The sequence below is a fragment of the Ascaphus truei genome, chromosome 14 (assembly GCF_040206685.1).
Source record: "Ascaphus truei isolate aAscTru1 chromosome 14, aAscTru1.hap1, whole genome shotgun sequence".
Lineage (NCBI taxonomy): Eukaryota > Metazoa > Chordata > Amphibia > Anura > Ascaphidae > Ascaphus > Ascaphus truei.
Genome location: NC_134496.1, coordinates 21,283,071 through 21,309,387, shown reverse-complemented (window position 1 = coordinate 21,309,387; position 26,317 = coordinate 21,283,071). Strand labels below are relative to the sequence as shown.

Genomic DNA, 26,317 nt, shown 5'->3' with positions numbered 1-26,317 from the left:
TCACTTCCCATCCTCTCTCCCTCTCACTTCCCATCCTCTCTCCCTCTCACTTTCCATCCTCTCTCCCTCTCACTTCCCATCCTCTCTCGCTTCCCATCCTCTCTCGCTTCCCATCCTCTCTCCCTCTCGCTTCCCATCCTCTCTCCCTCTCACTTCCCATCCTCTCTCCCTCTCGCTTCCCATCCTCTCTTTCTCTCGCTTCCCATCCTCTCTCCCTCTCACTTCCCATTATCCCTCCCTCTCACTTCCCATCCTCTCTCTCTCTCTTCCCATCCTCTCTCTCTCTCTTCCCATCCTCTTTCCCTCTCACTTCCCATCCTCTCTCCCTCTCACTTCCCATCCTCCCTCCCGCTCACTTCCCATCCTGCCTCCTTCACTTCCCATCATCCCTCCCTCTCACTTCCCATTATCCCTCCCTCTCACTTTCCATCCTCTCTCCCTCTCACTTCCCATCCTCTCTCCCTCTCACTTCCCATCCTCTCTCCCTTTCACTTCCCATCCTCTCTCCCTTTCACTTCCCATCCTCTCTCCCTCTCATTTCCCATCCTCTCTCCCTCTCACTTCCCATCCTCCCTCCCTCTCACTTTCCATCCTGCCTCCTTCACTTCCCATCATCCTTCCCTCTCACTTCCCATTATCCCTCCCTCTCACTTCCCATCTTCTCTCTGTCTCACTTCCCGTCCTCTTTCCCTCTCACTTCCCATCCTCTTTCCCTCTCACTTCCCATCCTCTCTCCCTCTCACTTCCCATCCTCTCTCCCTCTCACTTCCCATCCTCTCTCGCTTCCCATCCTCTCTCCCTCTCGCTTCCCATCCTCTCTCCCTCTCGCTTCCCATCCTCTCTCCCTCTCGCTTCCCATCCTCTCTCCCTCTCACTTCCCATCCTCTCTCCCTCTCGCTTCCCATCCTCTCTTCCTCTCGCTTCCCATCCTCTCTTCCTCTCGCTTCCCATCCTCCCTCACTCTCACTTCCCATCCTCCCTCCCTCTCAATTCCCATTCTCCCTCTCGCTTCCCATTATCCCTCCCTCTCACTTCCCATCCTCTCTCTCTCTTTTCCCATCCTGTCTCTCTTCCCACCCTCTCTCCCTCTCACTTCCCATCCTCTCTCCCTCTCACTTCCCATCCTCCCTCCCGCTCACTTCCCATCCTGCCTCCTTCACTTCCCATCATCCCTCCCTCTCACTTCCCTTCCTCTTTCCCTCTCACTTCCCATCCTCTCTCCCTTTCACTTCCCATCCTCTCTCCCTTTCACTTCCCATCCTCTCTCCCTCTCATTTCCCATCCTCTCTCCCTCTCATTTCCCATCCTCTCTCCCTCTCATTTCCCATCCTCTCTCCCTCTCACTTCCCATCCTCCCTCCCTCTCACCATCCTCCCTCCCTCTCACTTACCATTATCCCTCCCTCTAACTTCCCATCCTCTCTCCCTCTCACTTCCCATTATTCCTCCCTCTAACTGCCCATCCTCTCTTCCTCTCACTTCCCATCCTGCCTCCACTTCCCATCCTCCCTCCTGTCACTTCCCATCCTCTCTCCCTCTCACTTCCTATCCTCTCTCCATCTCACTTCCCATCCTCTCTCCCTCTCTCTCTTCCCATCCTCCCTCCCTCTCACTTCCCATTATTCCTCCCTCTAACTTCCCATCCTCTCTTCCTCTCACTTCCCATCCTGCCTCCTTCACTTCCCATCCTCCCTCCTGTCACTTCCCATCCTCTCTCCCTCTCACTTCCAATCCTATCTCCATCACACTTCCCATCGTGTCTCCCTCTCTCTTCCCATCCTCCCTCCCTCTCACTTCCCATTATCCCTCCCTCTAACTTCCCATCCTCTCTCCCTCTCACTTCCCATTATTCCTCCCTCTAACTTCCCATCCTCTCTTCCTCTCACTTCCCATCCTGCCTCCTTCACTTCCCATCCTCCCTCCTGTCACTTCCCATCCTCCCTCACTCTCACTTCCCATCCTCTCTCACTCTCACTTCCCATCCTCTCTCCCTCTCACTTCCCATCCTCTCTCCCTCTCACTTCCCATCCTCTCTCCCTCTCACTTCCCATCCTCTCTCCCTCTCACTTCCCATCCTCTCTCCCTCTCACTTTCCATCCTCTCTCCCTCTCACTTCCCATCCTCTCTCGCTTCCCATCCTCTCTCGCTTCCCATCCTCTCTCCCTCTCGCTTCCCATCCTCTCTCCCTCTCACTTCCCATCCTCTCTCCCTCTCGCTTCCCATCCTCTCTCCCTCTCACTTCCCATTATCCCTCCCTCTCACTTCCCATCCTCTCTCTCTCTCTTCCATCCTCTCTCTCTCTCTTCCCATCCTCTTTCCCTCTCACTTCCCATCCTCTCTCCCTCTCACTTCCCATCCTCCCTCCCGCTCACTTCCCATCCTGCCTCCTTCACTTCCCATCATCCCTCCCTCTCACTTCCCATTATCCCTCCCTCTCACTTTCCATCCTCTCTCCCTCTCACTTCCCATCCTCTCTCCCTCTCACTTCCCATCCTCTCTCCCTTTCACTTCCCATCCTCTCTCCCTTTCACTTCCCATCCTCTCTCCCTCTCATTTCCCATCCTCTCTCCCTCTCACTTCCCATCCTCCCTCCCTCTCACTTTCCATCCTGCCTCCTTCACTTCCCATCATCCTTCCCTCTCACTTCCCATTATCCCTCCCTCTCACTTCCCATCTTCTCTCTGTCTCACTTCCCGTCCTGTCTCCCTCTCTCTTCCCATCCTCCCTCCCTCTCACTTCCCATTATCCCTCCCTCTAACTTCCCATCCGCTCTCCCTCTCACTTCCCATTATTCCTCCCTCTAACTGCCCATCCTCCCTTCCTCTCACTTCCCATCCTGCCTCCACTTCCCATCCTCCCTCCTGTCACTTCCCATCCTCTCTCCCTCTCACTTCCTATCCTCTCTCCATCTCACTTCCCATCCTCTCTCCCTCTCTCTCTTCCCATCCTCCCTCCCTCTCACTTCCCATTATTCCTCCCTCTAACTTACATCCTCTCTTCCTCTCACTTCCCATCCTGCCTCCACTTCCCATCCTCCCTCCTGTCACTTCCCATCCTCTTTCCCTTTCACTTCCAATCCTATCTCCATCACACTTCCCATCGTGTCTCCCTCTCTCTCTTCCCATCCTCCCTCCCTCTCACTTCCCATTATCCCTCCCTCTAACTTCCCATCCTCTCTCCCTCTCACTTCCCATTATTCCTCCCTCTAACTTCCCATCCTCTCTTCCTCTCACTTCCCATCCTGCCTCCTTCACTTCCCATCCTCCCTCCTGTCACTTCCCATCCTCTCTCCCTCTCACTTCCTATCCTCTCTCCCTCTCACTTCCCATCCTCTCTCCCTCTCACTTCCCATTATTCCTCCCTCTAACTTCCCATCCTCTCTTCCTCTCACTTCCCATCCTGCCTCCTTCACTTCCCATCCTCCCTCCTGTCACTTCCCATCCTCCCTCCTGTCACTTCCCATCCTCTCTCCCTCTCACTTCCTATCCTCTCTCCCTCTCACTTCCTATCCTCTCTCCATCTCACTTCCCATCCTCTCTCCCTCTCACTTCCCATCCTGCCTCCCTCTCACTTCCACCTCAGACACCTATCAGATTGTCCGCCACACGCGTGCTCATGACGGTAGCGTGCTTTCGCTCTGTGCTCTGCGTGGAGGCTCCGTTGTCAGCAGTGGGGGAAAGGACAGGCGGCTGGTGCTGTGGAGTGAGACGCTGAGTCAGATAAAGGAGAGGGAGGTGAGGAGGGCACGGAGCGTCACCCTGCAGAGCGTCACACCGTGCACCACAGGGTGACATGCGGAGCGTCACTCCAAAAATTACAGCATGTTTTGCAGTCATGTCCCTGCAGAGCATGCACAGTCTCCACCCTTGCAGAGCCCTGCAGAGCATGTACAGTCCCTATTCTTGCAGAGCCCTGCAGAGCATGCATAGCTCCCACCCTTGCAGAACACTGCAGAGCATGCACAGTCCCTACCCTTTGCAGAGCATGCACAGTCCCTATTCTTTGCAGAGCATGCGCAGTCCCTACCCTTTGCAGAGCATGCACAGTCCCTACCCTTTGCAGAGCATGCACAGTCCCTACCCTTTGCAGAGCGTGCACAGTCCCTACCCTTTGCAGAGCGTGCACAGTCCCTACCCTTTGCAGAGCATGCACAGTCCCTACCCTTTGCAGAGCATGCACAGTCCCTACCCTTTGCAGAGCATGCACAGTCCCTACCCTTTGCAGAGCATGCACAGTCCCTACCCTTTGCAGAGCATGCACAGTCCCTACCCTTTGCAGAGCGTGCACAATCCCTAACCTTTGCAGAGCGTGCACAGCCCCTACCCTTTGCAGCGTGCACAGCCCCTACCCTTTGCAGAGCATGCAGTCCCTAGCCTTTGCAGAGCATGCACAGTCCCTACCCTTTGCAGAGCATGCACAGTCCCTACCCTTTGCAGAGCATGCACAGTCCCTACCCTTTGCAGAGCATGCACAGCCCCTACCCTTTGCAGAGCATGCACAGTCCCTACCCTTTGCAGAGCATGCACAGCCCCTACCCTTTGCAGAGCATGCGCAGCCCCTACCCTTTGCAGAGCATGCGCAGTCCCTACCCTTTGCAGAGCATGCGCAGTCCCTACCCTTTGCAGAGCAGGCGCAGTCCCTACCCTTTGCAGAGCAGGCACAGTCCCTACCCTTTGCAGAGCATGCACAGTCCCTACCCTTTGCAGAGCATGCACAGTCCCTACCCTTTGCAGAGCATGCATAGTCCCTACCCTTTGCAGAGCATGCACAGTCCCTACCCTTTGCAGAGAATGCACAGTCCCTACCCTTTGCAGAGCATGCACAGCCCCTACCCTTTGCAGAACATGCACAGCCCCTACCCTTTGCAGAGCATGCACAGTCTCTACCCTTTGCAGAGCATGCACAGTCCCTACCCTTTGCAGAGCATGCACAGTCCCTACCCTTTGCAGAGCATGCACAGTCCCTACCCTTTGCAGAGCATGCACAGCCCCTACACTTTGCAGAGCATGCACATTCCCTAACCATTGCAGAGCATGCACAGACCCTACCCTTTGCAGAGCATGCACAGCCCCTACCCTTTGCAGAGCATGCACAGCCCCTACCCTTTGCAGAGCATGCACAGACCCTACCCTTTGCAGAGCATGCACAGACCCTACCCTTTGCAGAGCATGCACAGTCCCTACCCTTTGCAGAGCATGCACAGTCCCTACCCTTTGCAGAGCATGCGCAGTCCCTTCCCTTTGCAGAGCATGCGCAGCCCCTACCCTTTGCAGAGCATGCACAGTCCCTACCCTTTGCAGAGCATGCGCAGTCCCTACCCTTTGCAGAGCAGGCGCAGTCCCTACCCTTTGCAGAGCATGCACAGCCCCTACCCTTTGCAGAGCATGCACAGTCCCTACCCTTTGCAGAGCATGCACAGTCCCTACCCTTTGCAGAGCGTGCACAGCCCCTACCCTTTGCTGAGCATGCACAGTCCCTACCCTTTGCAAAGCATGCACAGTCCCTACCCTTTGCAGAGCATGCACAGTCCCTACCCTTTGCAGAGCGTGCACAGTCCCTACCCTTTGCAGAGCAAGCACAGTCTCTACTCTTTGCAGAGCATGCACAGTCCCTACCCTTTGCAGAGCATGCACAGTCCCTACCCTTTGCAGAGCATGCACAGTCCCTACCCTTTGCAGAGCATGCATAGTCCCTACCCTTTGCAGAGCGTGCACAGTCCCTACCCTTTGCAGAGCGTGCACAGTCCCTACCCTTTGCAGAGCGTGCACAGTCCCTACCCTTTGCACAGGTTGCAGAGCGTGCACAGACCCTACCCTTTGCAGAGCATGCACAGTCTCTACCCCTTGCAGAGCATGCACAGTCTCTACCCTTTGCAGAGCATGCACAGTCCCTACCCTTTGCAGAGCATGCACAGTCCCTACCCTTTGCAGAGCATGCACAGTCCCTACCCTTTGCAGAGCATGCACAGTCCCTACCCTTTGCAGAGCATGCACAGTCCCTACCCTTTGCAGAGCATGCACAGTCCCTACCCTTTGCAGAGCATGCATAGTCCCTACCCTTTGCAGAGCATGCACAGTCCCTACCCTTTGCAGAGCATGCACAGTCCCTACCCTTTGCAGAGCGTGCACAGTCCCTACCCTTTGCAGAGCGTGCACAGTCCCTACACTTTTCAGAGCATGCACAGGTTGCAGAGCGTGCACAGTCCCTACCCTTTGCAGAGCGTGCACAGTCCCTACCCTTTGCAGAGCGTGCACAGTCCCTACCCTTTGCAGAGCGTGCACAGTCCCTACCCTTTGCAGAGCGTGCACAGGTTGCAGAGCGTGCACAGTCCCTAACCTTTGCAGAGCGTGCACAGTCCCTAACTTTTGCAGAGCATGCGCAGTCCCTACCCTTTGCAGAGCATGCACAGTCCCTACAATTTGCATAGCGTGCTCAGTCCCTAACCTTTACAGAGCATGCACAGCCCCTACCCTTTGCAGAGCATGCACAGACCCTACCCTTTGCAGAGCATGCACAGACCCTACCCTTTGCAGAGCATGCACAGCCCCTACACTTTGCAGAGCATGCACAGTCCCTACCCTTTGCAGAGCATGCGCAGTCCCTACACTTTGCAGAGCATGCACAGCCCCTACACTTTGCAGAGCATGCACAGTCCCTACCCTTTGCAGAGCATGCACATTCCCTAACCATTGCAGAGCATGCACAGACCCTACCCTTTGCAGAGCATGCACAGCCCCTACCCTTTGCAGAGCATGCACAGTCCCTACCCTTTGCAGAGCATGCACAGCCCCTACCCTTTGCAGAGCATGCACAGTCCCTACCCTTTGCAGAGCATGCACAGTCCCTACCCTTTGCAGAGCATGCACAGTCCCTACCCTTTGCAGAGCATGCACAGTCCCTACCCTTTGCAGAGCATGCGCAGTCCCTACCCTTTGCAGAGCATGCACATTCCCTAACCATTGCAGAGCATTCACAGTCCCTACCCTTTGCAGAGCATGCGCACCCTACCCTTTGCAGAGCATGAACAGCCCCTACCCTTTGCAGAGCATGCACAGTCCCTACCCTTTGCAGAGCATGCACAGCCCCTACACTTTGCAGAGCATGCACAGTCCCTACCCTTTGCAGAGCATGCACATTCCCTAACCATTGCAGAGCATGCACAGACCCTACCCTTTGCAGAGCATGCACAGCCCCTACCCTTTGCAGAGCATGCACAGTCCCTACCCTTTGCAGAGCATGCACAGCCCCTACCCTTTGCAGAGCATGCACAGTCCCTACCCTTTGCAGAGCATGCACAGTCCCTACCCTTTGCAGAGCATGCACAGTCCCTACCCTTTGCAGAGCATGCACAGTCCCTACCCTTTGCAGAGCATGCGCAGTCCCTACCCTTTGCAGAGCATGCACATTCCCTAACCATTGCAGAGCATTCACAGTCCCTACCCTTTGCAGAGCATGCGCACCCTACCCTTTGCAGAGCATGAACAGCCCCTACCCTTTGCAGAGCATGCGCAGTCCCTACCATTTGCAGAGCATGCACAGCCCCTACCCTTTGCAGAGCATGTGCAGTCCCTACCCATTGCAGAGCATGCACAGTCCCTACGCTTTGCAGAGCGTGCACAGTCCCTACCCTTTGCAGAGCATGCACAGCCCCTACCCTTTGCAGAGCATGCACATTCCCTAACCATTGCAGAGCATTCACAGTCCCTACCCTTTGCAGAGCATGCACAGTCCCTACCCTTTGCAGAGCATGCACAGTCCCTACCCTTTGCAGAGCATGCACAGTCCCTACCCTTTGCAGAGCATGCACAGCCCCTACCCTTTGCAGAGCATGCACATTCCCTAACCATTGCAGAGCATTCACAGTCCCTACCCTTTGCAGAGCATGCACAGTCCCTACCTTTGCAGAGCATGCGCAGTCCCTACCCTTTGCAGAGCATGCACAGTCCCTACCCTTTGCAGAGCATGCACAGCCCCTACCCTTTGCAGAGCATGCACAGTCCCTACCCTTTGCAGAGCGTGCACAGACCCTACCCTTTGCAGAGCATGCACAGCCCCTACCCTTTGCAGAGCATGCACAGCCCTACCCTTTGCAGAGCATGCACAGTCCCTACCCTTTTCAGAGCATGCACAGCCCCTACCCTTTGCAGAGCATGCACAGCCCCTACCCTTTGCAGAGCATGCACAGTCCCTACCCTTTGCAGAGCATGCACAGCCCCTACCCTTTGCAGAGCATGCACAGTCCCTACCCTTTGCAGAGCATGGCACCCCCTCCTTTTTGATGAATGGTCTGTCCCTCCCTGTACAGATCCCTGAGCAGTTTGGGGCAGTTCGTTCCATTGCAGAGGGCAGCGGGGGCGAGTTGCTGGTCGGTACCACAAAGAATGCTCTGCTGAGCGGGTCACTGGAGCTGGGATTCACCCCCATTATACAGGTCAGAGGGCTGGGAGTGTGTGTGTGTGTGTGTGTGTGTGTGTGTGTGTGTGTGTGTGTGTGTGTGTGTGTGTGTGTGTGTGTGTGTGTGTGTGTATTATTATTATTATTGTTTATTTGTAATGCGCCTACATATTCCGCAGAGCGGTACGAGGAGGGTGCAAAGTGACATCAATTTCATCAGAATGACATACGAATACTAATAAGCGCAAACACACACAAACAGATACAGCAGGTAATGAGGGCCCTGACCCCGAGAGCTTACACTCTAGAGGGGATAAGGGGCAATGCTGGAACAAAAGGTAAAGCGCCTGCTCATTGTGGGACGGAGTATACATCAGGAAGGAGTATGGTCCATCCGCACAGCCAGATCTATTAAGGTTTCTGGGGTGTGGATGCTAGGGGGTGTTAGATAGGGTGTGTGTGAATATATATATAGCTCCCAATAAACACCCTCTATTTTTGCATATATTGTGTCTGGTGCTGATAATTAAACCATTCTGGTATTTTCTTCAATTGTATATTGTCTTCTATCCAGCACAGACACCCTCACACTCACACCTAGTGTGCAGCCATTTACTATATATATATATATATATATATACACATGTAGAGGTATCAGTACCGTGTTAGCCGAGCTTCAATAATCAGAAAAATAAAAAAATAAATAGATGATACCGTTCTGTGGCTAACGAAATGCTTTTATTTGTGCGAGCTTTCGAGATACACTGATCTCTTCTTCCGGCGATGATACAATGAATGAAGCAAAAGGTAAACTTAAAAACAGTGTCTCTTGGAATGTTATCTGTGCTGTGCCTTCCCCCGGTGTGGATGTGTTTTATGGCTAGAGGTGTCAAAAGGTTACTGAAAGCAAGTGAAGAAAGAGTGTGTATGTGTATCAGTGTGAATAAAAATGAATGGAGAGCCCACAGTATATACAGTGCTTTACACAAGGTGTGTGTGGAGTGGGACTGGATATAAATGGTGTGGGTGGGTGTGGAAATGTGAGAGTTAGTAGCACAACTAAAAGTGTGTGTGGATACTTAGTGGTCCCTGTTGGTGTATAGGGATGGAAAAACAAGGAGTATTAGTATGTGTGAGAGACAGCTGTGTGTGCATACATATAGCACAGTATGTACAGACATGGCCTTTAGCGCTTATGGGACGAGAGTTCACTACTGTCAGTAATGACTCATAAAATTTCGATCTCTGTTTAGGCCACTGCTAAGTGTCCCGAACAGTTGCATAAATTTGTATTCATGCAACCGTCTCTCTTTCGGTGGTAAAACTTTTTTACCCACCATAACCTTAATAGTCGTGGTGATTACCTACTCTTATCTCATTTGAGCAAATGTCAGCGAGCCAACCTCACACTGATGATACCCATCAAGGTTGAAACATGTCTGTGAGTGGGTTAACTGACTTTGCATCTCCCAAGTCCTTGCTTAAAAGCTGTGTTTAAAGCAGCATGCATTGACTAAGGGTTGCTCATGTAATGTGAGCATGAGATAAAAAGTGGCACTGTGTGCTCATTTGCATGTCATTTCCCAGAATCCCTTGCTGCAGTGGAACTGCTGTTTGCTGGGTGATAATGGTGAAAGACAGGGTTGCAGACCTGTCTAAGACATGCAAATGAATATACAGGAATATTTACAGTTGCTTTATGCTTTACTGTGGAGGGTTTTAGTCACTTTTTTTTACCCACCATAACCTATATATATATATATATATATATCTTACTATATATTTCTGAAAGCATTGTATGTTTCTCTGTCTGCACTGTCCCTAGCGGCAATCTCATTGGTCCCATGGCCCGCCCGCCCCCGCACACCTCTCATTGGCCTGAGGCGGAGTGACGGGCCAAAGGTCCAAACACACACACACACACACACACTGCCCGAAATAATTTGGCACGGTGGGTCCCTTACCTGGAGTCCCGTTGTCCGGATGGGCCTGCGCGGTTGATGGGGAAGAGTGTGATCACTAGGAGCCGTTGGTGCGGCTGCTGTGGCGGCCGCTTGATCCCCTCCCGCTCGATGCAGGTGGTCGGTGGTAGTTTGGCGCCAGGGTAAATGTGCTCGGGTGGGAGCGCGTGTCTCCCGCGTGGCGGTTGGGGGCTCCGGTCGTAATCGGGGGGCGGGTGCGCAGGTTCCCCCCGCGCGGTGCAGCCTCCAGCACAGCAAGAGGGCTGTGGTGGTGTGTTTGGGGTGGGTGGCGCCGGGGGAGCCTCTGACTAACAGCCTACCCACAGGCCCTTCGTGCCGGGGACCGAGGTGAGGACGGGGGGGGGGACAAGCACCGGGACAGAATAACGCTAAGGCCACACCACTCACTGCTCACAGCCGCCCCACACGCACACAGCCACTCTGCTGTTCTCCTCCTCACCCCGCGGGATGGGACGCCGACCGCCGCCGACGAGGGTGAGGTGGGTGAATGGTCACGCGCGCCGGAGACCGAGGTGAGGGAGGGGGGACAAGCGTGGGGAAGATTTGCGGAGCGCCGCCTTCTCCTCCTCACCCGTGGGACCGGGGGGGGCGAAGGGGGGGGGGAGGAGTGCCGGGGACAGGGTGACCCCAGCGCCGGAGAGAGGGGGGTGGGAAAACAAGCGCAGGGGACAGGGGGGGACAGCCACCGGGGACGGGAGGGAGAGTGATGAGGGCCGCAGGGGGAGAGAGTGATGTGGGGTGCAGGGGGGTAGAGTGATGTGGGGTACAGGGGGGGAGAGTGATGTGGGGTGCAGGGGGGGAGAGTGATGTGGAGTGCAGGGGGGGTTCAGGGGGGGGGAGAGTGCCGTCTGGTGCAGGGGGGAAAGACTGATGTAAAGTGTCCCGGGGGGAACGGAGCTTAACGGGGGGGAACCGAACTGGGAAGGGGGGGGGGGGGCAAATAAAGCTAGGAACGGGGGAGGGGAGCGGAGACAGAGGGGGAGCGGGAAAATGTACTCCCAGGCAACGCCGGGTATATCAGCTAGTATATATATATGTAACGGATTTTCTGCAACTGGCCTGACCCACCCAATCTGACATTGGCCCCTGTGGTCTAACCAGTCCCCATTACAGTGTAGTGTCTGGTGGTGCACCTGTTGGCAACAGGACTCCTGAGTCTCCCGCATGATGTTGTGTGGGGATTGCCAACCCAGACAGGCAGCTGAGGTAGTGTGCTTGAGTCCTACCTAGATCCAGTGCAGCGCCTCCACCTGATTAGGATCCCAGCGTCCGCTTGTGGATAGTCCTGGTGAGGAACTCCTCTGTGGTGCACTCCTCTGTGTAATCACTCCATTCTTACACACGAGGGTATGATTGAACAAGATCATCTTTATTGAAGTAAGGTGGGCCAGCTGCCCCTCACAGGGGTTGTACTCAGCCGCTCATGCTCACTGCACTGCCCTCTGAAAGGTATATCTTCCCAATATGGTGGATTCCCTATCTCCCCTCAGGGAGATATTCCCTCTGCCAGGTCCCTGGCCACAGTCTAGTGAGCTGCCTCCTCCCAAGTCTGTACTCAGACTTGCTCCTTGCTTCAACATCTACAACCAACTCTTTTGAGCAGTGCTGTGCCTTATGTATCCTCTGGGGGCAGGCACAACTCTGACATCACTAATTATGGATTCAGAGTATGTGGCCACTCCCATCCATACATAGGGCACCTCACCAGGGTGTGAGGGCAAACCTCCATAATTACTGCTGGCATGCCCATAACTTACCAGGCCTTACTGTCAGCAGGAGAGATGACTGTAGTCCATTTTACAGCATGGCTACATATATATATAAAGACAAACTGCCTGCAGCAGACTAAGCAAATAATGAGTACTTAAATTAGTACTATAATAACCACTAACGGTGCTAGGGACTAGAAGTAATATAACAATGAAAAGAAAAGTGTCCCAACTCAGCACTCAAGTATACTCAGAACAAATATCAAAGAAAATTATGATTTATTTAACAGCACAAATAATCACACATAATATACAAAAAATATTAAAACAAACCCGGACATCCTCCTGTGATAGAATATGTATCAGACAGGGGAAATCCCCTATGAAGATACTGATGGACCCCTGATACCCAAGGCAAGGGAAAAAAAGCCTATAAGCACAAAATATATGTAGAACAAGGGATTAACAATAATCCCTTGAACCTACAAGGCCGGCCTCACCCCTAGTAAATATAAAGCCGCACAGCAAGCATAGATAACACATGCACCAAATTGCCTAATACATGCTGATGTCAAATACATAATTTATATACATACACCGTAAATGCAGTTGGTATAATCAAGGCAAACCAGGCACAGTACCAAAAAGAGACTGTTAGTATGGGATCAACAATGGTTAACAGTTCACATCAGTCACATCAGTTACCATAGTCCATGACACCATCCATGCCACACTGTGATAGTTAAATGTCCAAAGGGTAAAGATCTTCCAATTGAGGGGTCCATCCGCAGGGGAGTCAGGGAAAAACAAACGCCCCTGACTCCCCTGCGGATGGACCCCTCAATTGGAAGATACATCTGTTGAAGCACGCCAAGGACTCAGATGCAGGAAGCCTCATCTTAAACTGAGGTCTGACACGTGGGAAGTGAATCTGTGCCAGAGGAGGGAATTGATCTTTCAGCATCAGAACAACACCAGGTTAACCGGATCGCACGCTGAGGAGGTCTATTCCGTGCTTCAACAGATGTAACCGGTCTGTCACCAGCACACCCACATCACCATTGAGAAGGGACATTCTCTAGTGGGTGTCTACTGTTCCTTACTGGGCTATCATCAGCTATATGGACTGTCATTGACATTCACCACTATTGGCCTTTTTCCCCATGATATCTTGCTTGCTTGTTCCACATCCCCTTCCATATGTTACTTGCTAATTGCTGCTATCTGCTTTTACTAGACATATTGCTTTTTAATCACACCAGTTTACTTCTAGTCCTTTTGACTACTCTGGTCATATAATAAAATTTAGACAAATTCATTTTTCAACCATACGGAACTTGCGCTTCTTTTTCTCCTGTTTTCTGTTTACATTTGGTCAGGCTTGACCACACAGAAGCTTCGCCTATTCCGTACAGACTGACCCTATGCTATAATCAATTGATGCTCACATTATTCACTTGCTACACTTATTTAATCCTTTTTTACACTACACATATACAGAATTAATTTGCACATTTTAACACTACCATTCACTCACTAGCGCTACTAATTGTTTCTGTGTGTGTGTATATATATATATATATATATATATATATATAAATATATATATCTATCTCAATATCAACAATCTTCAGCCCGTGTCTCCCCACTGCTGGATGAAGCTTCCCCAATGATCTCCCAGGTCCTGCGGTTACAGCCGCACTTCTCCACATCGCTCCCACACCTTTTCTGATCTCATCCTCCCATCTTACTTGTGTTTATCGTCTTGGTCTTTCAATTTCCCTCGGGATCCAGTCAAGTACTGTCTTTGTCCAACGATGGTCATTTCTTCTTGCGATATGTCCGTCCCATTGACATTTTAAAGTCTCCCCCCCTGTGATGATGCCACAGATGTTTTGTTTGCTCTCAACTCTATTCAATCATTTTTCTGTCTCTTTGGGTAATACCCAGCATGCATCTCTCCATACTTCTTTGGGTTGTCTGAAGCTTCTGAATTATCTTCACATTGAGGTTCCGAGTTTCACACCCACACGTGAACACCGGCAGAATACACTGGTTGAAAACGTTCTTCTTGAGGCACAGTGGAAGGTTCTCTTGTAAGATTGTCTGGTTTCTCCCAAATGCCTCAATCCCATCTTCATTCTCCTATTGATTTCATTTGAAAGGTTCCCATCCATTGTTATTTGATGGCCAAGGTCGACCTAGTCCTGGACTTCTTCTAGTTCTATTCCATTTAGATCTTTGCAGAGGTGACACATTTGTTGAACATCACTTTGGTCTCGCTGAGATTCATACGGAGGCCCACATTCTTTTTTTATAACTTGCTCTTTATTACAATTTTCAAAAATATACAACAGTGTTACAAAATATAGAGACAATATACATATTCAAATTATACGCAACATGGAGGTCCACATTCTTACTGGCTTCCGCGAGTTCTCCGATTTGTTGCTGGAGATCTTCTGGGCACGGGGCAAAAAGAACAATGTCACCTGCAAATTGTAGGAGACTCCAGTATTCACCGTTGATTCTGATTCCTTTTCCTTCTAAATTCAACGTCTTGAACAATTCTAACCACTCGTTTTAGGGCTGGTAGATTACGTAAAAGCATTACTTTTGTCTACTTCTCTGTGGTTTTAAAGCCATTGAGGAAATGTGCATTGATATTATAAAGAACATTTCTGGAAATGCTACATCAGCCAGTAGATTACATAAAGGTACAAGCGAGATAGAAAGGCAGAGGTCCCACGCTGGGGCCGTCGCCCACATAAGGTGAGAAAAGCGTAAATAAAAAACACAGTCTATAATTGTATCCCAATTTCTGCATACAAACCTTTCATAAAAATAACCCTCAATATCTACTTCCTCAACACCATCATATGCCTTAATTATCTATCGGCAAATTCACTTGCTATTTCTTTCCTATTCACTTTCTTTTTCACTTGTTATTATATTAACTTCTGTCCTGGCAATGGTACAAATTAATGCAGCGGGACCCTTCTGTCTCTCAACATAATTCTTTTGACCCATATTAACGTAAGGTATGTTTCCCTGTGGGATTCAAAAACACACGAGACGGCGCTCCCTGAGCTTATCAATCCCACAGAAAAAGACCCCTCTTTCATTTAAACATCTGCGCAATTTGTTGATAATAGTACAAACAGTGCCATTCTCTGGCCAACAAAATATCTTTATATTGTCTCTTTTCGTTCTCTGTATTCATTCTTTATTATTTTCGTCTGCAGACACACAATCCTTTGAAAATTTTTGGTTTCCCATTATTCCCCTGTTACAGAAATCAAATTTAATTGACCTGTACAATACTTCTTCGGTTACAGAAATCAAATTTAATTGACCTGTACAATACTTCGGCTACAGCAATCAACTGTTAATTGACCTGTACAATTTAGCGTTACAATAATCAGCGCAAGCTGATTACGTACAACTCTTTTGGCATGTTATTGTTCTGAATAGTGTAAATATGCAAATAAGGACCTGTCACAAGACTGTTCCCCAATCACATTTTCTCACCATAACTATACCAAAGAAAAACTTGAATCACTTCAGCGGGTCCAACCCAGTCCTGATAAACCTTATACTTTTATAACATGGATACAGATAAGACTTTCTAACCATATATCCATGAATAACTCACTTGGTATGTTAATGACAAAACAGAGCAAATGTACAATCAGGGACCCGTCCTGCTCAGACAACAAAAATATTTATCACAACCCAGGACGGTCTGAAAACAATCCCTTTAAGCACACAAACACTCACCTTCATCACCAAAACTTTTAACGGGACTCTTACCTTAGCCCCTAACAACTCTTAACAACTCTTACACTTTAAAATGAATACAGGAACAGAGAATAATAAATTCACGTGAAACTGCTAGGGATTCTTACTCGTCACATCAAATAAGACACCGTTCAAAAATCAGCTCCACGCACCACTCAAAACAATTTATACAGGCTGTTTGTCTAAAAAATGCAGGTAGCCTTACCTTGATTCATATGAGCGCTCAGGTTTGAGTGATGGAGGAGTGATTCATCCGGGTGCTCGATTCCGATGATATTGAGTCCCTATTTCGGAATGCGCCATCTGAGAAAAGCGTAAATAAAAAACACAGTCTGAGGTTATTTTGAAACAGAATAACACGTGAATTTATTCATGTCAAGTGCACAAGGAGACAGCTTTTGAAAAAAAGCTCTCTAACAATAACACAATATGCCATATATTTATACCCTAAAACCTAAGGTCCACCCCTTTATGGGGGGGCTTGCACATCACTAAATATGACATCATTTTGTAATACATAACAAAAATGAAATGATACATACATTCTTTAAGGGGTTGAATGTGAGAAATGATTTCTATCTCTGAGTCCACCAGACACTCAAATGCTGAGAAGTTGGTTCTAATTCTGATCTCACTTCTCAAGACTTTACCTGGCACTTAAATGTGAGAACTCTTCTCTAATTCTAATCTCACTCCTCAAGGCTGTATGCCCCCTCCCTTCTTCTGCAGCTGGGCTGGTCAGAGCTGGTAAACACTGAGAGCGAAAAATCTTTTAACCCACTATAACTTTCATGCAGCCTTCATACAGACAGAAGACAAAATGGAAGACACAAGCACAGCACATTACAACGTAATTGACAGACAAGGACTAGAACAATAACAAGATGGCTAACAAAAATAGTCAGACAAAATGGCTGCTTTGACTCTAATGTTGTTATGTCAGACCCCCTAATGTCTCAACTTCGTCAAAGGGCTGCTGTGCCTCCAGAGGGTGGGATCTGTGGCTGGCTCACCTCCCCCTCTTCCCCTCACCACTGGGGTTTTATATTTGTGTGTGCGCCAACAGGGAGGGGGGTGGACTCGCGTGGGGTATTTAAACCCTGTCCGCGCTCAAGCCCAGCATTAAATTTGTCCATCTAGAGATGGCTCCCGCCGGGCGGTTTGGAGAAGGCTCCCACCAGATGGTAGAATAGGGCGGTTTGGAGAAGGGCTCCCGCCGGAAGATACCGAGAATAGGGCTAACGACAAATGACTAGCGACTGGCTGACCGTTTAATTTCAGGTATTGTTAAGGCAATAAAGCCGTGACCAATTTTTTTTTTTTGAAGGTAAAATCAATTTATTGGACTACATAAAAAAACATGAACAAAGCAAAACCGGCTCCTCCCCCCACGCGTTTCACGCCTAGCCGTGACCAATTTTTACTTCCACAAAACTGTATCGTCTCAGTTTGTTAGGGGGGGTGTAACTAAACCTCGCGGTAGGCACTCTGAGCCTTTAAAGGATCAGGAAACGAGACGCCATGTCACCAAAGCTTTTCGCAGAAGCACTTGAAGAATTGCTGAGGACCTTAAATTGGGAAGAATAGGTCATTAAAAATCAACGGTGAAAAGAGCTCCTTCTTACTAGGCCACAACGTGGCCCAGAGGTCCCGCCTCTCTTGGCGATGTCCTTTCCTATCCTATATGCTCAAAAAAAAATTCGTATTAGGTTGTTATGACTTGTTATATGCCTGTAATTTTGAATACTCCCTAATAAAAAAGTTTTTGGGGAAAAAAAAATCAACGGTGAATACCGGTGTCTCCTACGATTTGCTGGTGACATTGTTATTGTTGCCCCAAGTCCAGAAGATCCCCAGCAACAAATCGGGGACCTCGCCGAAGAAAGTAAGAAGGTGGCCTCCATATGAGTCTCAACAAGACCTTGGCTGGCAAATAACAATGGATGGGAACCTTTTTTTTAAAAATAAAATCAATAAGAGAACAAAGATGGGATGAAGGGCAGTTGGAAGAACCGACAATATGACGTACACGGGATTCTTCTCTTGTGCCTTAAAAGGAAAGTGTATCCTGCTTGTGCGCACGTATGGCTGTGAAATTCGGACCCTAAAATAGGCAAGGAAAAGAGGAGAGTGGGTTTGCAACCAAACAAACGTCTTCGACATCATCACAAGGGGGAAGACATTTAAAATGGCGGCGAGCCGGACATACCGCAAGAAGAAATGGCCATCGTTCGGCAAAGATGGAACTCAACTGGATTCCAAATGAGAGATTAAAAGATGACCGAAAGTAAGACGAGAGGATGAAATCAGGGAATGTGTGGGAGCGACGTGGAGAAGAGAGGCTGTAACCAGAGGACCCGGGAGATCATTGGGGAGGCTTCAGCCTGCAGTGGGGAGACCAGGGCTGTGTGTGTGTGTGTGTGTGTGTGTGTGTGTGTGTGTGTGTGTGTGTGTGTGTGTGTGTGTGTGTCACAATTGGCTGGATGGATTTGCACCAAATGTGGTTGTGTCAGGCGTTAGGTCAAAAAGCATACATGTCATACTTTTAAGTAGCTTTTTTTGTAGCATCTTGTATCTCGCAAATGGTTGAAGGTTACTTTTGTACATTTCCATGGGATGCAGGGCTTGGGGATAGAAGTGCATTTACAAATCTTGAGGTTTTTCAGCGTATTTTCCCCACAGAAGGAGAAATAACTGCACAGAAATGCAAACTGACATACAAGCTGCATTTCTGGTGCATGGCCGCCCCCTGCAGCTATACGTGCCAGTAGAGAATGATTATACTGTATATATTTAGTAGAATAGATACGGCACAAGCAGAGCTTTGAAAATAAAGATGATATTTTCAATACATTTGTTTTCTTTATTTTCAAAGCCCTGTTAGGGCCGGAACCATTCTGCCTTATTGCATCTTCATGTAACTTAGAGCACCCAGGAAACAGAACTATGTCACTGCTTTAATTTATTTTATATTTATATATATTTATTTTTATATATGTTATTGTGCTGTGTTGTGTTAATGGTCGCGTTGTTGTGTTGCTGCAGGGGCACACAGACGAGTTGTGGGGTTTGGCTACACACCCCTCGCAGAACATCTTCCTGACCTGCGGACATGACAAACAGTTGTGTGTCTGGAATGGTAACGAGCACACATTGAGCTGGGGGTGTGTACTGGAGGTGAGACACACAGACTGTGACACACAGACTGTGACACACAGACTGTGACACACAGACTGTGACACACAGACTGTGACACACAGACTGTGACACACAGACACACACACAAACACTGTGCACAGACACGACACTGTGCACAGACACGACACTGTGACACTGACACACAGGGACACTCACAAACACACAGTGACACGCACGCACACACAGTCAAACGCGCACACAGTGACACGCACGCGCACACAGTGACACGCACGCGCACACAGTCAAACGCGCACACAGTGACACGCACGCGCACACAGTGACACGCACGCACACACAGTGACACGCACGAACACAGTGACACGCACGAACACAGTGACACGCACAGACACACACTGACACGCACAGACACACAGTGACACGCACAGACACACAGTGACACGCACAGACACACAGTGACACGCACAGACACACAGTGACACGCACAGACACACAGTGACACGGACAGACACACAGTGACATGGACAAACACAATGACACAGACACACACTGTGACACACAGACACACACACTGTGCACAGACACACACTGTGACACAGACACACACAGGGACACAGGCACAGGGACACAGTGACACGCACGCGCACACTGACACACAGGCGAACACAGTGACACGCAAGCGCACACTGACACGCACGCGCACACAGTAACACGCACCTGCACACAGTGACACGCGCGGACTCAGTGACACACACAGTGACACGCACAGACACACAGTGACACGCACAGATACACAGTGACACGCACAGATACACAGTGACACGCACAGACACACAGTGACACGCACGCACACACAGTGACACGCATGCACACACTGACACGCACGCACACACAGTGACACGCACGCACACACAGTGACACGCACGCACACACAGTGACACGCACAGACACACAGTGACACGCACGCACACACAGTGACACGCACAGGCACACAGTGACATGCACGCACACACAGTGACACGCACGCACACACAGTGACACGCCCTCACACAGTCACACGCCCTCACACAGTGACACGCCCTCACACACAGTGACACGCACGCGCACAAAGTGACACGCACGCACAGTGACATGCACAGACACACAGTGACACGCACAAACACACAGTGACACGCACGCGCACACAGTGACACGCACACACTCAGTGACACGCACGCACTCAGTGATACGCATGCACACACAGTGAGATGCACACAGTGACATGCACGCACAGTGACACGCACAGACACACAGTGACACGCACGCACTCACACACAGTGACACGCACGCACACACAGTGACACAAACGCGCACACTGTGACACGCACGCACACAGTGACACGCACAGACAGACAGTGACACGCACAGACACACAGTGACATGCACAGACACACAGTGACATGCACAGACACACAGTGACATGCACAGACACACAGTGACACGCACAGACACACAGTGACACGCACAGACACACAGTGACACGGACAGACACACAGTGACACGGACAGACACACAGTGACACGGACAAACACAATGACACAGACACACACACTGTGACACACACACTGTGCACAGACACACACACAGGGACACAGGCACAGACACACAGTGACACGCACGCGCACACTGACACACACGCGCACACAGTGACACGCAAGCGCACAGTGACACGCACGAGCACACAGTGACACGCACCTGCACACAGTGACACGCACTGACTCAGTGACACGCACTGACTCAGTGACACGCACAGACACACAGTGACACGCACAGATACACAGTGACACGCACAGACACACAGTGACACGCACAGACACACAGTGACACGCACAGACACACAGTGACACGCACAGACACACAGTGACACGCACAGACACACAGTGACACGCACAGACACACAGTGACACGCACAGACACACAGTGACACGGACAGACACACAGTGACACGGACAAACACAATGACACAGACACACACTGTGACACACAGACACACACTGTGACACACACACTGTGCACAGACACACACTGTGACACAGACACACACACAGGGACACAGGCACAGACACACAGTGACACGCATGCGCACACTGACACACAGGCGCACACAGTGACATGCAAGCGCACAATGACACACACGCGCACACAGTGACACGCACCTGCACACAGTGACATGCAAGCGCACAATGACACACACGCGCACACAGTGACACGCACGGACTCAGTGACACACACAGTGACACGCACAGACACACAGTGACAAGCACGCACACACAGTGACACGCACGCACACAGTGACACGCACAGACAGACAGTGACACGCACAGACAGACAGTGACACGCACAGACAGACAGTGACACGCACAGACAGACAGTGACACGCACAGACAGACAGTGACACGCACAGACACACAGTGACACGCACAGACACACAGTGACACGCACAGACACACAGTGACACGCACAGACACACAGTGACACGCACAGACACACAGTGACACGGACAGACACACAGTGACACGGACAAACACAATGACACAGACACACACACTGTGACACACACTGTGCACAGACACACACTGTGACACAGACACACACACAGGAACACAGGCACAGACACACAGTGACACGCACGCGCACACTGACACACACGCGCACACAGTGACACGCAAGCGCACAGTGACACGCACGCGCACACAGTGACACGCACCTGCACACAGTGACACGCACGGACTCAGTGACACACACAGTGACACGCACAGACACACAGTGACACGCACAGACACACAGTGACACGCACGCACACACAGTGACACGCACTCACACACAGTGACACGCACGCACACAGTGACACGCACGGGCACACAGTGACACGCACGCGCACACAGTGACACGCACGCACACACAGTGACACGCCCTCACACAGTGACACGCCCTCACACACAGTGACACGCACGCGCACACAGTGACACGCACGCACACACAGTGACACGCCCTCACACACAGTGACACGCACGCGCACAAAGTGACACGCACACACAGTGACATGCACAGACACACAGTGACACACAGTGACACGCACGTGCACACAGTGAGACGCACGCGCACACAGTGACACGCACGCACTCAGTGATACGCATGCACACACAGTGACATGCACACAGTGACACGCACAGACACACAGTGACACGCACGCACTCACACACAGTGACACGCACGCACACACAGTGACACGCACGCACACACAGTGACACGCACACACTGTGACACGCACGCACACAGTGACACACACGCACAGTGACACGCACAGACAGACAGTGACACGCACAGACAGACAGTGACACGAACACAGGCATACAGTGACACGCGCAGGCACACAGTGACACGCACGCACTCACACACAGTGACACGCACGCACACACAGTGACACGCACGCACACACAGTGACACGCACACACTGTGACACGCACGCACACAGTGACACACACGCACAGTGACACGCACCGACAGACAGTGACACGCGCAGGCACACAGTGACACGCGCAGGCACACAGTGACATGCGCAGGCACACAGTGACATGCGCAGGCACACAGTGACATGCGCAGACACACAGTGACACGCGCAGGCACACAGTGACACACGCAGGCACACAGTGACACGCGCAGGCACACAGTGACACGCGCAGGCACACAGTGACACGCGCAGGCACACAGTGACACGCGCAGGCACACAGTGACACGCGCAGGCACACAGTGACACGCGCAGGCACACAGTGACACGCGCAGGCACACAGTGACACACGCAGGCACACAGTGACACGCGCAGGCACACAGTGACACACGCAGGCACACAGTGACACGCGCAGGCACACAGTGACACGCACACAGACATAGAAGCACACAATGTGTCACACGCACTGTGACACACACATACTGTGACACACACACAGTGACACACATAGACACAAAGTGACGCATACACAGCGACACACACACACACATACAGTGACACACACAAGCACACAATGTGTCACACACGCACTGTAACACACACACGCATATTGTGACACACACCGTGATACGCATACACAGTGACACGCACGCGCACAAAGTGACACGCACGCACAGTGACATGCACAGACACACAGTGACACGCACAAACACACAGTGACACGCACGCGCACACAGTGACACGCACACACTCAGTGACACGCACACACGCACGCACTCAGTGATACGCATGCACACACAGTGAGATGCACACAGTGACATGCACGCACAGTGACACGCACAGACACACAGTGACACGCACACACTCAGTGACACGCACGCACGCACTCAGTGATACGCATGCACACACCGTGATACGCATACACCGGGGGAGCACGCATACACCGTGATACGCATACACCGTGATACGCATACACAGTGACACGCATACACAGTGACACGCATACACAGTGACACGCATACACAGTGACACGCATACACAGTGACACGCATACACAGTGACACGCATACACCGTGACACGCATACACAGTGACACGCATACCCAGTGACACGCATACCCAGTGACACGCATACCCAGTGACACGCGTACACAGTGACACAGACATACCCAGTGACACGCGTACACAGTGACACAGACATACCCAGTGACACGCGTACACAGTGACACAGACATACCCAGTGACACGTGTACACAGTGACACAGACATACAAAGTGACACAGACATACACAGTGACACAGACATACAAAGTGACACAGACATACACAGTGACACAGACATACAAAGTGACACAGACATACACAGTGACACAGACATACACAGTGACACAGACATACACAGTGACACAGACATACACAGTGACACAGACATACAGTGACACAGACATACAGTGACACAGACATACAGTGACACAGACATACAGTGATACAGACATACAGTGACACAGACATACAGTGACACAGACATACTGTGACACACACGCACTGTGACACACAGACACACACAGCGACACGCACACACAGTATGTATAATGGGATACTGCTCTCTGTATCATAGGATCCCGGGCTGTGCGCTGACTTCCATCCCAGCGGGAGAGTGGCCTGTGTGGGACTGACCACTGGGAGGTGAGGATGGGACTGACCACTGGGAGGTGAGGGGTGGGACTGACCACTGGGAGGGGAGGGTGGGGACTGACCACTGGGAGGGGAGGGTGGGACTGACCACTGGGAGGGGAGGGTGGGACTGACCACTGGGAGGGGAGGGTGGGACTGACCACTGGGAGGGGAGGGTGGGACTGACCACTGAAAGGGGAGGGTGTGACTGACCACTGGGAGGGGAGGGTGTGACTGACCACTGGGAGGGGAGGGTGTGACTGACCACTGGGAGGGGAGGGTGTGACTGACCACTGGGAGGGGAGGGTGGGACTGACCACTGGGAGGGGAGGGTGGGACTGACCACTGGGAGGGGAGGGTGTGACTGACCACTGGGAGGGGAGGGTGTGACTGACCACCTGGGAGGGGAGGGTGGGACTGACCACTGGGAGGGGAGGGTGGGACTCGGAGGTGAGGGTGGGAGACCAGAAGATTGGCTCTGCGATGTGAGTACCAGAAGGGGGAGGTAGGAGTACCAGGAGGGAAAGATGGGGGAGCACGGGGAGAGAAGTACAGGATGGGGGAACACAAGGAGAGAAGCACAGGATGGGAGATCATGGGGAGAGAAGCACAGGATGGGAGATCATGGGGAGAGAAGCACAGGATGGGAGATCACGGGGAGAGAAGCACAGGATGGAGAGCACAGAGAGAGAAGCACAGGATGGGGGAGCACGGGGAGAGAAGCACAGGATGGGGGAGCACAGGGAGAGAAGCACAGGATGGGGGAGCACGAGGAGAGAAGCACAGGATGGGGGAGTATGGGAAGGGGAGCACAAGGAGAGAAGCACAGGGAGAGAAGCACAGGATGGGGGAGTATGGGAAGGGAAGCACAGGATGGGGGAGTACGGGAAGGGAAGCATGGGGAGAGAAGCACAAGTTGGGGGAGCATGGGGAGAGCACAGGAAGGGGGAGCATGGGCAGAGAAGCACAGGGAGAGCACAGGATGGGGAGCACAAGGAGAGAAGCACAGGATGGGGGAGCACGGTGAGAGATGCACAGGATGGGGGAGCACAGGGAGAGAAGCACAGCATGGGGGAGCACAGGGAGGGGGGAGCACGGGGAGGGGGAGCATCCCAACCCTCCCCATTATCTCCCCTGCCCCTCTCCCAGCCCTCCCCATTATCTCCCCCGCTCCTCTCCCAACCCTCCCCATTATCTCCCCCGCCCCTCTCCCAACCCTCCCCATTATCTCCCCCGCCCCTCTCCCAACCCTCCCCATTATCTCCCCTGCCCCTCTCCCAACCCTCCCCATTATCTCCCCCGCCCCTCTCCCAACCCTCCCCATTATCTCCCCCGCCCCTCTCCCAACCCTCCCCATTATCTCCCCCGCCCCTCTCCCAACCCTCCCCATTATCTCCCCCGCCCCTCTCCCAACCCTCCCCATTATCTCCCCTGCCCCTCTCCCAACCCTCCCCATTATCTCCCCTGCCCCTCTCCCAACCCTCCCCATTATCTCCCCCGCCCCTCTCCCAACCCTCCCCATTATCTCCCCCGCCCCTCTCCCAACCCTCCCCATTATCTCCCCCGCCCCTCTCCCAACCCTCCCCATTATCTCCCCCGCCCCTCTCCCAACCCTCCCCATTATCTCCCCTGCCCCTCTCCCAACCCTCCCCTTTATCTTACCTGCCCCTCTCCCAACTCTCCCCTCCCCCCCACCACCCCTCATCTCTCTCCTCTCTCCCTGCCTCTCTCTCGCTGCAGGTGGATGGTGCTGGATATGCTGTCTCGCTGCACTCTCTCAGTGCACTCTGATGGAAATGAGCAGCTCTCTGTGGTCAGATACTCAACGGGTGAGAAAAAAACAGGGGGAAGGAACAAGGGGGAGAGAGAGAGGGTCAGTGAGGATAGAGATAGACCTCATACTCTCCCCGCCCCCCCCCCCCCCACCCCTCTCTCACTCTTCTCTCTCTCCCACTCTCTCAAAGATGGTAATTTCCTGGCTGTAGGATCACATGATAACGTTATCTACATATACAACACTGGACAGAGAGACCGCTCCCGGGACAGCTCCCAGGAGGAGAGAGACAGCTCTCAAGAAGAGGGAGACAGCCCCCATCTGGAGAGTGATGGCTCAATGT

General features: G+C 51.7%; 1 protein-coding gene across 1 annotated transcript in view; it reads left to right on the top strand.

Annotated features, from left to right (window-relative positions):
* Nucleotides 1-26,317, top strand: part of EML3 (EMAP like 3) — a 68,818-nt gene that overhangs the window by 28,530 nt on the left and 13,971 nt on the right. Inside the window, exons 9-14 of the mRNA XM_075569405.1 lie at nt 3,582-3,733; nt 8,305-8,430; nt 18,931-19,062; nt 24,145-24,212; nt 25,941-26,029; nt 26,165-26,315. Of these exons, the coding sequence (XP_075425520.1) occupies nt 3,582-3,733; nt 8,305-8,430; nt 18,931-19,062; nt 24,145-24,212; nt 25,941-26,029; nt 26,165-26,315 (718 nt within the window). The remainder of the gene's footprint in view (nt 1-3,581; nt 3,734-8,304; nt 8,431-18,930; nt 19,063-24,144; nt 24,213-25,940; nt 26,030-26,164; nt 26,316-26,317) is intronic.